Source organism: Boleophthalmus pectinirostris, unplaced genomic scaffold, assembly GCF_026225935.1.
Source record: "Boleophthalmus pectinirostris isolate CB_2022bp ecotype Guang Dong unplaced genomic scaffold, ASM2622593v1 HiC_scaffold_16, whole genome shotgun sequence".
In the NCBI taxonomy this organism is placed as follows: domain Eukaryota; kingdom Metazoa; phylum Chordata; class Actinopteri; order Gobiiformes; family Gobiidae; genus Boleophthalmus; species Boleophthalmus pectinirostris.
This window is the reverse complement of record NW_026571095.1, coordinates 16558609-16573199: the sequence shown is the minus strand read 5'-3', so window position 1 is coordinate 16573199 and position 14591 is coordinate 16558609. Positions and strand designations below refer to the sequence as shown.

At 39.4% G+C, this 14591-nt stretch overlaps 1 protein-coding gene across 2 annotated transcripts in view; it reads left to right on the top strand.

Annotated features, from left to right (window-relative positions):
* Window positions 1-3293: 3293 nt before the first annotated feature.
* ephb3a (eph receptor B3a) overlaps window positions 3294-14591 on the top strand; it is a 38268-nt gene continuing 26970 nt past the window's right edge. For both annotated transcript variants that reach the window (XM_020939377.2, XM_055151594.1), the window contains exons 1-2: window positions 3294-3425; window positions 13343-13407. In XM_020939377.2, coding sequence (XP_020795036.2) covers window positions 3362-3425; window positions 13343-13407 — 129 coding nt within the window. In that variant the 5' untranslated portion in view covers window positions 3294-3361. The remainder of the gene's footprint in view (window positions 3426-13342; window positions 13408-14591) is intronic.

Genomic DNA, 14591 nt, shown 5'->3' with positions numbered 1-14591 from the left:
GTAGAAACTGCGTGTTTGCTAATCTGATCATTGAACCCACAACCTCAGCTGTCCACAATTTTATATAGGCAAACATGTGAATCTTTAAACCATCTTTTGGGAGTTGTGTTGTCTGTGACGCCCTGTGTTTGGCTATAGGAGTTTAAAAAAAGGGCTGTCCATCATGGTGTCAGTTTTGAGGATGAGGCGAGCCTGCTGGGAACTGAACTGTAGTTAATTAGCGCACAAAGCCCACTGGACAAAAGGAAACTTTGGCTGTTGGAGCAGGGTGGTGAGCACACTCAAAAAGACGCTCTAAAAGTGGGGAGGGGAGTAAGACTTAGAGCAGAGGGATGTGAGACAGGATGAGGCGGGGGCATTTGCATGTGTGTGTTCCTGGGGTTCTGCAGGGGAGCCTGGTCAGGGAGAAGGTGGGAGGGTTTAAGGGGCGCAGACGAATGAATTAGCTGTGTGAAGGGAAGCCTTGTCCTTAAAGCTGAGACCAACTAGCAGCCAGCACAGAGTCTCTCCACTGGAGCCCAGCACACACACAAAAGAGGGGGTTTGGTTAAAGAGGGCAACCGAAAGACTAAGGCAGGGAGAGGTCAAAGTATGACACGAGCTAATAAGGACAGGCCCACAATGGACAATAGTGCACACTGAACATATCACTTTGATGAGTGCTAAACTGTGTATGGCTTCATAAACTTCCCTGAGGGAGAGATGCTAGGAGAGAGCCAATGTGGAGCACCTCTGGAGTGGAGTCTCAGAACACAGCCTATGACATTATACAGTCACAACTGTGGTCAAACACATGGACTTGTGTCAATACGATTCATGCAGACAATCACTACAAAAAACTATTTTAATGCTATGATCATCAGTTCAGTATTTAATAGTGAATAAAGTGCTATCTTTGTATCTAAGATACAGCTATATTCCTGTTCACCATTGGTTGCAAAATACTCCTATTCTATAGCCTCTTGAGATGTGTTTTGTTATACAACATGCTTATATTATTTTTCATGTTTGACATTGTGTCAAGCACGGAGAATACTAATTAATATAGTGTTCTAGTTAGCCTGGGTTGTATCAATTCCTGTTTCATTTCAGAGGTGCTACTTTCAGCCATGAAAAATACCATTTAATTATCCACTCAAATGGGTACTTATTGTGATTAAATATAGTAAAGCTTGCGTTTTCCTATTTCCAGTGTTTGTTTGTGGAAAATTGTATTCCTCTGCCTCTTAGTCATCTATGCCCCTCTCTGAACAGATGCCAGCTGGTCACCCCATTGTCTGCTCCATATCCCACAAGAGGTGCTGGGACCATTATCAAAGCTCGTATTGATGCGGCTCTGCTCCATTTAATGCCAGATCTGATCGACATTCAGCAGCATCTCTCCACCGTCTGATGTGTTTGTGTATATGTGTGGGTGTGAGCCTCCTGGTGGGACGGACAAACGGACCGGACCGCTGGCCTGATCTCTGGACTGTGTGGACATTACCAGTCGCCCTGCTGCCACCTCCCACTCCATCACTCTCTCCTCTCCACACATCTCCTCCTGAAAACATCAAGCCAACAATGATCAAGGAAGTACTGCTCCCTGGATTTCACATTAAAACATACTTCTTTGTGAGACCTTTTTGTGTGTACAGCTCTAGTACTAATGCATTAATGTTTTTTATGTTCAGAGATGATCATATAATATCATAATCATAATATCAAGTATCTGACAAAACAAATAAATAAATAAACAAACAATCGAACGTACATACATTCATGCACACACACAAAAACACTGACTGTACATTTCCAGTGATTTCTGTTACGACCTGTTCCAGTAACCTTGCCCTGACGGCAGGTGGAGCATGACATCATGAGGGGTGAACTGAGAGTGACTCACACGTGGAGACTCACCACCAGGCTCTCACGTGCTACTGCGTTCTGGTTTATTTAGGGTAAACACACATTTCTCTAGATATTTGCGACTTTTTTTTATTTTTTATTTTTTTTATTTAAGCTCTCACACACTTACTGGGTTAGGGACAAGGGTATAATATGCTGATATACTGCCCATCCTTACAATTCAGTGCACAGAGCCATAGCCTTACTTAAAGGTGAACGTAACTTTTGGTGGAGGAGTACGCCATCTGTTTCTTTATTGAGATGTTTTTGGTTTGTTTTTTTAATAAGGCTACTGCATTACATGTCCATTGCCATGGGGCACGCAACTCCAATCTGTTTTTGTTTTTGTTGTTGTTGTTGTTGTTTTTGCCTCTCAAACATCTTTAATTTAACTTAATAAATGCATGCAAGATGTCCAGGTCCATACTACGAAGTATTTACACAAAGCAATAACATCTCCATCAAAGAAGCAAGTTGAGAATCCCCACAAGATAAAGTTAAACTAAATTTAAGCAGGCCTACCTGAGCAAACCCACAGTTTCTGTAGCCAAGGGAGAGGAATCGTGGTAGTATTATAACGGGAAACATTGGAAGTGAAAGTTTCCCAATAATTGTTAAGCTAATCTTTTCCCCTGTTTCACGTTGAGATAGATTTGTTGATTCATTGTTAGTTCGTTTTTGTGTAATTTGTAACTGAAAAGCCGAATGAAACCCAATAGGCTACTACCTAATTTGAATAACAAAGGGATGTAAATTGGCAGTAATTTCCCTACGCAGACTCAGAGAAATTGCTTCAAAGATCTATGTAAAACTTTAAACATTAGCCTACAATATAAGCCTATTATCGATGAAGCGTATCTACGTTGATCTATTTGTAATAAAAAGCCAATTACGCACCTTGAATCCACAGAAATAATGTCTTTATTGTGTAGGCAGTGACCGGAAGCTCGTCTTCTCTCTCTCTCGTGTCTTGCCGCTGTCGAAGCCCCCAGCCCCCGCGGTGTACGAGTCTGTCCCACTGTTGCCATTCCGACGCACGTCTCACACTACTGAAGTAGAGCTAAACGCGGGAGTTGATCGGAACAAACCTGCGGGCTTATCACCGTGGACCCAGCGGAGCTCGCAGTCGGGTTTAGCCTTTACGCGCGGGGTGCTGTGGTGCCAAGATGCGCCGCTGGACGAAGGGGGTTCGGTGTTGGTAAAGTAACATAAAGAAGGGACTGCCAAGGGGGTGCACCGTATCGTTTACAACTCCGCGGCTACAACATCAGTACCTGGGTGGAAAAATACGATTTTTCCCTATGAATTTTGACATTTTGAAAGAGGATATTCAAGGCTATGGGGCGGTAAACGCGCCTCTTTCTGCACTATGAGAAGAACAAAAAGCTCTTCGGCTGCTGCGGTGTGCGTCTGAGTCTCCATCCTTCCATCCAAGTCTACACACACTGTTCTTCATGTTGCAAACGCCTGGTTTATGACAATGGATTACTTGCTGTGGCTGTGCAGCTTCGTTGTTCCCGTGGTCCTGGCTGTAGAAGGTAAGACCCTGGATTTTTACTTTGATATGTTGAGATATGTTTAGAATATTTGTCTGCGAAACTGGCATTGTTTTCGTATCATGCGTTTGGGTTCGTTTTCCACACTGAACGGAACTCCATTCAGGATTTTGGATAATCAGTGGTGTCAATGTATCGACCTGTTTTGGCTTTGTGCGCACTGACTGTTATCCCTTGTATGTGCATGCGTGCACAGTTAGTGAGTATTCCCAGCGGTGTGGCTGTAGCGTGTCTGGTGACACCTCAGTGTTTTCCGATGCGGATGGAGGAGGACTGCCCTGTTGCTATTGTCCCTCTTGTTGTCACACCCTCCACTATCACCTCGGCGAGGACGCACACCTGCCCCATCTTACCCAAAAAGAGCTACCCAAATGCCTTCACAATAGGGTGAGGGATGAAGCAGTGGTCGGTGCCAATCATAGTGGATGTTTAAGCACAGGTCAGAGTGGGCTAGTCCTGGTCCCATGAAGCGCCCCGGGGACAAACATGTGTAACGTATTAAACGACAAGTGCGCATTAAAGGTCAATGGCTTAACAAGTCGTCCCCAGGAGCTTCTAGTGGGAGTGTTTCTCTGGGGAGTCCACCCTTTGCCACACACCACACAGAGCAACGCGCTCCCACCCAACCCATCCTTCTTTATTCCGCCTCTGAGCTGTGGCTACATTTCTCCACATACCTCCCCCTTCTTTTTCTTCCCCTATTTCTCCTCTTCTCTGTCCAATCTGCCTCCGCTGGACCGTAGCCAGCTTGATCCCTCATCAATTCTGGTGTCAGCAAGTGAATCAATGCAACGGGCAGCAGTCCTCCGCGTCCCTGTGGGGCTCTGCACGGAGATGATCGGGCTGTTTCCCAAACCTAACTGTTACTCAAAGCGCAGGGGTTAACTAATGTTTGTCCTCCGAGGATAAGCACCAAGGGCACTTCACACTTAAGAGAATGAGCCTGCGCGTTTTGTGCGTGCAACTTTAGCTGCTTACTCAGTGGATTTAGACACATGGCTGCGATTAGCTTTTACAGATATGCAAGTGAGGAGGATGATGCAAGCTGGAGTGCAAATTGAAGTATTTACAAAAGCTTACAGACGACTTGTCTCCAGTTTTTAGCCCGACAGACTGGCTGCAATAAAGAACCCTGACAACTATGACACTTTTATATTGTATTACATTTATTTACAGTCATTTTCACATAAAGCAGTTGTGTGATGGCTGCTAAAGTATCTTATAAAATAATCTAATAGAGTGGAGGTGCAGGAAGAAAAGTGCAAGGCACTGCATTTCTGTCCACAAAGATTTTCATTCAGTTCATCTTTATTTATAGCCTCAATTGACACTAGAACTCATTGGGAGTGCACACACTGGCCATGGTTTAATGGGTTGCCTGTATTAGTAAATTCAACAAATCCCCCCCTGGGTAAACACTTGTGAACAATGGAGAAATAAAACCGCTCTTACAAACTCATAGACACAAAAAGGAGACCCTGATTAGGGCCAAGATTTATCTGCAGTCAGGACACAACATCAGCTCTGGTTAAATGATGGAGCAATAAATCTGTACTTGAAATATACAACAAATGATTAAGTAAAGATTCCCTCCTCTCACCGGGATGCTCAATAAACATGCAATTTGTGACACCTGTTTTCAAGTGATGTGACATTATTTATTTATAAAATACTTTTCCAGTATTTTTGATGCAATACAAATCTGTTATACTTGTCAAAGCCTATTCAAAACTATTTATTTGAAAATATTTATCATTTAGGAGCCATGCACAGCAGCTCTGCTACTGAGCCAATAATCAGCAGTGTAATATAAAAATGCAAGTCATTTTCCTCATGTGAGCACTGATTTTGATATAGATTTGCTTACTATACTGGCTTTACATCAGATGTCCTTCCTCATGCTCACCATTAAAGGATTGTGGATATTTATTTCAGTTGATTTTGTTTTTAAGTGTCCTCGGTTCAGATTATAAGCTTTATTTGAATGTGAATTATTAATTTATCTTATTGTGGTGTCGCAGACTTAGGCATTATATATATTAATATGAAAACAAAGTAACACTTATAAATATTCCTTATAGTCTTTGTGCCATTATGTTCTGATGATAGGCTCAAATCAATGTGGGAAGCCCGAAACATGCAAAATGATGGCTGGTCAAAAAGTACCTTCTTAGTAAGTTCTTAGTACTCCGTGAAATCAGGCCTACACATTCAAAAGCATCCCCCATAAACAAGAAGTTATTTACATCTTCATATTTGATCACACAGATGATGGTATATGGCTGTTAATATTTCATATGTTTGCTTGTTGGCTCCAAGTGTCAATGTAAAGCCCTCTCTTCTTTCGTGACGCTCCCGGTCCAACAAAGTGAATAAAACATAAGTCATATAGATGTACTCCCCCAAAGTGTGCATGCTACGAATCCTGAATTGCATGACATTTCCAACCCTGGTGATTAGAAAAAACGGTAAATGCCATGGGTGGTGCTGGTCTGCATTGTTCTACTACCCCTTGGGGCAGAATGGCTTGGGTCTGGTGTAGTTTTATGGGATATGGGGGGGATTTCAAGATCTGAGTTATGGCAGCAAAGCAATCTCATAGGTCTAGTAAATTTAACAGAGTAAGGGGGGGTGGGGTGTACAACCTGGAGCTGGGGTTTAGTGACATGACAGAACACTCACGTAAAGAGCTTGCTTTTGACCAGAAGTGATTTTTTGGCTTTTGTGTGCGGATGAGATTGGACTCAGATGTTTAACTAGAGAAGTATATTGCAACAAAGTTCTAAAATGTCTCTTTTCTTGCGAAATGGTCAATGCCTGGTCAGCTTCAGTAAACATATAGGCCCTGAGAGGTTGTGAAGTACTACTGTATATCACCCTCTGGATCTTAACAGTAGAGGAAAGTCCACTGCTCCATTGGTGCCAATACAGTCTGCGTAGCATTAAGACTAATGATTTGTAGTGCAAAATGTTCTTATACATGATTTACAGGCAAGTTAAATGAAAACAACTGGTCCTACTCAGCTTTTTGAAGTCATTGAAGTTCTTCAGAGCTTGTGACAGATATCTTGTGTGAAGAAGCTATCTGAAACTTTGGCTTCAAAAAGTGAAGTAAGTCCAGTGGTTTTCCTTTAAGTTTAACTCACCTATAATATCTTATTACAGAATGTCACAAAATTTGCATCAGTGAATTTATACATTACTTAAATATTGGCATTATTTTATAAGCACTGTCCAGCAAATGCCTTACACACACTTGTATATGCACTACAGCAAAACTGGATCTACGCTAAACTCGCAACTGACCGACTACATCAGGACTAAACCTGGACTTGCACATGACCAAACCATAAGTCTACATAAGGACTGTGGAAGTGTTGTCAAACCAGGAAACACACTGGATTGTCAAGAGCGATGCATATTTCTATTAACACTAGTAATTGGAATACAAGTGATTATTATGTTGAAGCTACTTTATGTCACATTAAACAGGAAGCTGCATAATCCCTGTAAACCCCTTTCTAAATGAACCACAGGAGCAACAACAATAAATGAAATGCACTTGAGTATTTAGTATTTTAGTATTTCATTAAAATGAGTCATGGATATGGCAGTTACTCAACCCTCAACAGCTTAAATGTTTATGTAAAAAGTAGTGCCAAGAAGAGGTAAAAACACAATAGAGTTCAAAGACCAGTGTCAAACATCTTTTTTAACATTAAGTAGTTACAGTAAGTAAGTAAGGTTTTAACTTGGACTTAGATTTAGACAAAAGTTTATTTATCCACAATATACAATATATTATAATAACAAAGAGCTAAAATATAAATATAAAATAATAAAAAAGACAAATAACCAAAATACACCAAAATACACCCTGAACAAGACTGAACAAGACTAAGGGCAGTTATGCACTTACCTCACCTCACCAATGTTTTCATTGCAGTTTACATAGATAGGATAACAGTAAATGCATATGTTACAATGACTTCCATTTGGAAACATAACATTACTCATAATTGTCATTTGATTTGCCCACTTGCTTTGACAGTATGCGCATTATAGCAGAGTGGCACTGTTCTTTCTGTAGATACTGCAGGTTCAGAAATGTCTCTCTCTGGTGATGGGGTCAGCTCGAAATGCTTGATTTCCTGCAGTCAGTTCTCTGCTAGTCTGAGTAGTGCTTCACATGAGGAGGGTGAGATTCTGCTTACACAGGTCAAACTTTTTTTTTCTTGTTCAAGACATATTGTATTTTTTCCTACACATATACTATTACATTTAGATCATTATTATTGTAAACTGCGATATTGATCTAGAATCTTGAAGGAATTGACTTCAGTTCAAAACACCAGAGCTGCTTCTCCCCTGCTCTTTCTTGGTGTTTTTTCATCGTAGCAAGCAGCAAATTTTTATTTATGTATGACCCAGGGTCTAGTAAGCAACAGAACTGTGGGCTTGCGTAGGTGATAAGTCCAAAGAGAGTACTTAAAATTTTAGGTACCTGATTTTCAAACAGTAAATAAACATCTTTCTAACTTGTTCCTAAAGCTCTCACAAACCCTTGCTCGTTTTCACATGCATGATTTTGCAGCTTTAAACCTAAAAACGCATGCTATTGATTACTCAAACATACATGAATAAATCAAAATACAAAACCCGGAGAAAGCTTTTGATGAGGGAATACCATTACGTCATGGTTAAAATCTCGTAAAAGTCAATTGTGCATAATATGTCTGCTTTAACACTTTGCATCGTCACTCCACACACTTACAATTCAGGCTGAGTGTGCTTGTGGGCAGTAGTGGGAGGAGGAGAGAGGAGCTGCACCCGATCAGGCACCCTTGGGATCATCCTGGGATCAACGGCATGTAGTCCGCTTCTATTCATCCGTGATCCGCTCTGGGCCTGGTGTAGCCATGCAAATACGCTTAATCATTCAAACAAACCCTCTAAAACATCCCCATGCATACCAATGTAACAATGCTTTTATGCTTTCTTGTTGTGAAAGCCCTGTTTAAAATTTGTGCATTAATTTTACCCATTTGAGGTGCGATGGAAGAAACCACTTACCCGCCTTTTTATATTCACACTTTACAATCACAATTCAATTTATTCAAGTCTATTATTTGTTTTCTTTATTTATTACCAGCGGACAAAAGAGGCCAGCATGAGCTTTTTTGAGCAGCACAACACATCGATAAATAGGCTGACACCCATATTTACCCGATAATGTGATCAATGCGGGTTTTGTCTTGTGTTGAAAACCCTCCAAAGCTGAATGCCACAGATGTAATCCATCCCTATCTCGCGGTTCATTATTCACAGAAAGACACACAGTATGGTTTAGGTAATGACTGTAAACATTGCTTATAGCTGGGGCTCAGATGCACCAATGATCTCTCCACTCAATCAGAGCGCCTCTATTACTGGCACACAAAAGCCAAGGACAAGCTGTTATGATGCTTTTGTCTTGTCGAGGAACAATGGGAGATGGGACTGTCTTGTCTTTTTAGTGTTTGTTGTCACTGTATATTGTAACGTCATAGGTCCGTGCTGTAGAAAAAAAAATAGTAATGCAAATGTTCTTATATACGTCTTTAATATTGCCATTGTTTTGTAAACACTGTACAGGAAATGGGTTTTGGTTGAGGTTCAAGCCACCTTTTTAATCTGTATGGACTAAAAAATTAACCAGAAAAGGGCAGAAATATGATTTTATACCCTTTTGGGCGAATACACTAGCCTCTTCGGTCTCTTTGAAGTAATTTTGAAAAGTTTTAGTTATAGACTATATAGGCCTACTCTAAATCTGCATATCTCCAGAACAATTACGATATTATAATTTCTCCAACCTCTAGTGCAGTGTTAAGAATTGTTATTTAAATATAAAGGTCCTATATTACACAAAATTCACTCTTCAGCTTTAAGCCATGTTAAAATTCTGTTAGCTCTTGTTACATACCTGGAGTTGTGCTTTGTTTCATTCACACGTTTGAGTATCCTTTTATTATTAGTCTGTCTACATCTCCAAAGCTCAGAAATGCTCCGCTCCACCTTGTGATGTCATATAGTGGTAGTTTTCCAGTTAACAGTTACCTTTTACCTTTTGTTTAGTTGAGATTGGCAATTCCAGTGCTAAAATTATCCAAATGATTCTAGTGAAGGTGTATGGAGTTCAAAAACACAGTGGAGCACTTCCTGTATTACCACATGACATCAGAAGGTGGAACTGAGTCTTTTCCGTCTGAGAGAAGAACACAGCCTAAATATGCGCGTGTTTGTGTGTTAAACATGTGTGAATGAAACAAAACAAAACTCCTGGTACATTTGTGGTGATGAAACAACATTATATGGAATAACAGATCAGGGAATCATGCAGTATGAGTCCTTTAAGATTCATACATTTGGATTGAATGTTTAAATAATGAGTGTCAGCCCAAGAATTGTTATAAAGAGGTGACTAGTTAGACAAGTTAGTTCATGCCTCATCAACCTCTCAGTGAAACTAGAAACATACAGTAGAGCACAGTATCTGTTAAAGCATTCCTCCCCTCCCGCTGCTGTTGTCTTCTACTCTTGTTTAGCCTCTCGCACCCCGCTTTTAGGGCTGTTATCAACAACTTGTGAGCAAATGGCGCACAGCAGGCATTGTGTCACCAAGTCTCGTCGACAAGAAAGTGTAATTGTACGCGATTACGTGCAAACAAGCAGGAAACAATGTGTGCGAGCGGAGACAGCTGTAGTCCCATTGAGGAGCTGTGATGGACTCGGGGGCCCGTAGTCAGCCAGGTGAGGAGCGGATGGAGGCCCAGACAACAATGCTCATTGATCAGAGTGTTAATTCTCCGCTCTGCTGTGATTACGGCTTGTCCTGCTCTCACCTCTCTGCGTCGGGGGAGAGACAGCCCTGTAACTGTCGCAGCCAAATGGATCCGTTTTATGGACCAAGTGGCATTCATTTGTCTTTGCCTTTCCTGTTCAATTAATTGCCTCGGCTCCACCTGGGAGTTTGCGGTCAGTCCGTGCCTCCCATCGCCAAAAGAGATGCGTGTAGGTGGTGACATTTAACTGTATATAGGCCTGTCACCATAATTACTACATCTTTTTTAAATTTTTTTAGAGTTTAGTTTTTTTTTTTACAGATAAGAGACAAAACCACATAAAATACAATACTAAGTGTTGTACAACACAGGACACATGTATCACAATAACAGAAACACACTCACTCACACACTTACTCATTTTAAGTACCTGTATTCCAGTACAGTTACTTTTTCATTTGGTGGAATTCAGAATACAATTTACACTTTTCTCAAATCAAAGGAATACATTAAAGTATTTGACCATGTAATTTAGGCATCAAACTGCACATAATCAGTGAAAAAATGTAATTTTTCGATTTTCAATTAGTGATAGGAAATGCTTTAAAAATAGCCAATCAAATTTAAAGCTGTTATCCTATGTTGAGTCTTTACACTATAATTTATACGCTATTTAAAAGTATTCTTTGTATCCAGAATACAGTACTCTGATTGGATCATGTATCAGAATACATTACAAAATACATATTAATGCAGGCAGGTATTCTTTAACTTAATGCATTCTTCCCCTCACTGCTTATCATTCAATATATGATAGCTGGGACAATATATTTTGGGTCTAAATATTTATTGTGTATACTTTTTTTGCAATAATTGGGATATTTTTAGCAATTTTTTATGTAATAACCTAAGGTCAGCTTTGAGCTGTAGATAGTTGAATAAATAACTATGGCTAATTATCAGTTCATTCCATCATTTATTTGTTGCTCTTTTTTTTGATACTGTCTCTTTAAAAATTGGTTTACTGAGATTATTCTGCTTTGTGTCAGTGATGTAAAGTAGTTTGAACATGATCACTTATCGCAGTATATCTCTCTATATGATGCGTCAAAATTTGTTATTGTGACAGGCCTAACTGTATATCTGAATCAATAAATTTGATTGGGATAGGCAGGTGTCCAATGCATATACCACCTCAAAACCAGATCAGCAGAAACAGCTTTTATATGTATATAACTACAACGTGAGTGGCGTTTTATGTTGAATGCTGCCACTTGAGACACAAGCAGTTGATGTCTAAGAGGCCATGCTCTTTAAATACAATGACAGCCGACAGCAGACTCTGAGAGCTATTGACTCTTTCAAGCTGCTGGTCTAATAAATGTGGTGCTCTAACCACATTGTTTATTATGGTTGGCAGTGTCACAATACTTAAAATTTCTTTTTCTATACTAAGGAATTGACTCAATACTCAATACTGATTTGAATACGACAATGATAATAAAAACACTCTTTCCTAAATAATAGAATCTGATTTCCAACATTTAATAGTAGCACTTTCTTTTATATGACCATGTGGTGTTCCTAGTATATCTGTGTATCCTTCAGTCATGTAGGGAGGTTCCACAGTGCTCCATGGTATACTAGTCAATATAGTTTTACACTTGTTCTGATACAGCTCAAGATTATTCTAAAGATATTCAAAAGAAGTTCATTTCTGTCCTGCGAATGTGACTTTATTAGTAGGCCTATCAATACCTGCTCAAATGAGTATCTTCTTTCAGTATAAATTTTAGTATTTAGTAGTGTTTCATTTTTGAATCAAATACTTGGACAAATTAATTTCTACTGAACTTAATCTGGGAAATTTGTCTCTGGTCAGACAGCCTAGTCCTCTTGACCAAACAGCTACACATGTTGCATCACTGGTCAGTTGAATGTATTGTTACAAAGTTACACTATTATAACTGACATTTTGTGAAGTTTTTAATGGTCAGTGGTCATATTTTTCTATAGCGCTTTTCTACCTTCAAGGTAGTCAAAGCGCTTTACAACAAGGAACCACTCACCTATTCACACACACAGGATCAAGGCCCAAGGACACAACAGCACCTGGAATCACACCATGGATCTGACCGCTCAGTCCATGTTCCAGCAATGTTTATGTTGAGAGTTGTATTCGAACCGTCAACCTTCAGATCAATGAAAGAACACCCTACCAATTGAGCTACTGCCGCCCTTTTACCACTTAAAAGATATAATATTTATTTAGCAAGTAAGCCCCAGATTCACTGTTTAATTAAGTTTAATTTATTAACTGCCCAATTCATCTAAAACAAACCCATACAATGCAAAAGGAGTATTTACCCTCTGGTGTAACATTGTCTAACAGTGTCTACAGGATTATCTGTTCTCAAACACTATTAAGATCACTTTTTGCTACTAAGCTCAAAAACATCCTTCAGCCAAAAAATGTACTTTTAGGTGTGAATTACATGCGTATTTAAGTTTTCCTCTAACGCACAGGAATAAATAAATAATATACTAATCTATGTAAGAGAAGACAGTTCACATTGATGTTGAGAAACTATTTGCATAAATGCTTTTGAACAATAAAGCACATTGCTCAGCTATATTGCTACTTCCTTCTAGCGCATGAATTTTACTGTTTTAATGAATACTTGATTACTTCCTATATAAACTGCAAAGTGTATTTTTTAATTGAAATATTAGATTATTTCCTTATGACCTTTTCATGCTCTGCTCTAGAAAAGAAGGCTCTCATCCTCTTTGTTCTCATTCCCACAAATGAATATTGAAGCGTGCGCAATTTGCCAAACACATACAGTAGCTTTAATTAGGCTGCACCATAGATAGGCCCTCCATTGTCAAGGTTTTGAAACAACTGCAGGCCGCGTGGGTGGAGGTTAGATGAGAAAGTTAGTTCGATGCATCTTTTCCAGGGAAGAACTCTTGTGGGGTTCGTAATGCTTTGCTAGTGATTTAGTTTTGTACCTCCTTGCGCTCTTTATTTCCACTTTGTCAACCTTATATCCTCCTACTCTTAATTTGCAGAAACCCTCATGGACAGTCGGTGGGCAACCACAGAGCTGGCATGGACCACGTTTCCAGAAAGCGGGGTGAGTGTAATAATGAGTGCATGTGTGTTCCTGTGTTTTTAAAGCATTTGTTCCATTTGCTTGTTAATAGGGCCCAGACTCCCTCCAACCACTCACCTCCTACTGTTTTATGCCTTTGTTTTGTGCCATGCATGTTGGCTTTCTTTACCTACTACAAAAGCAAATAAGAAACATATTGTATGGCACTGTAAAGAAATACGAGTCCACAATATGTTATACTTACTAACTATACTGAGAATAGTCAAATCGATTAGTGTAAAAAGGCTTTGCCATCAGTGAAATCAATTCAGTCTTAACATATACACAGTAAAAAGCAATGTAAGTTAAAATTACTTACATTAAGAGCATTTTACTTACCTACTTACTTTTTTACTTACTTTATTTGAGTAGATTCAACTTGACAAGTAAAATGATCTACCTATCTATCTTTTTTTTGTTTTTTAATTCAAGCAACTTCAGATTTTGTTTCTCATTTTAAGTGCCAAGATTTCTTTCTTTTTTTTTTTTTTTTTTTTAAAGTGTAGCAAGATGTATTTTCATATTTTAAGTACAAAAAGTCTTGTTCCATTGGTAGATATTTTTACTTGTCAAGTGAAATTTGCTTAGATCATGATAAAATAATGAATTCACTCAAATCATGATGAAATAATTAACTCAAGTAACTCAAGTAATCTTAACTTGGCTGGACTTGAGTTTTTGCCATGTAATCCCATTATTATCAGCCAAGCGTGCATCATTAGGAAAGCGAACAATTCAGGAGTGCCAAGTCAATACAAAAACATGACGTCAAACAGGCTGCTGAACGCCTAAGGGGACACACAACAGACCTGCATTGTGTTTAATGCAGAGGTGACGATCACGCTGTAGCCTACATGTGGTTGTTAAGTGGACTGAGTGAGTGATGTCTCCCATAGCATTCATCTCCAGTCAAATGAAGCTCACGATGTCAGCGATCATAGGGGAATTTGGAAGTCCATTTTAGGAACAGGGATTTATGTACACACAAAATAACAAAATAAAAACACCAAGATCACGTAGAGGGGGTTAATACGAACATTTTGATATCAAAATGATGAAGGCCACTGCAACAGTTACAGAGAGAAGGGTGACAATTTTCCGATGTAAAGTCAATTGGAAATAGAGTCGCTGGAGCTGGAAGCACCTCCATGAACACTTCCTATTTG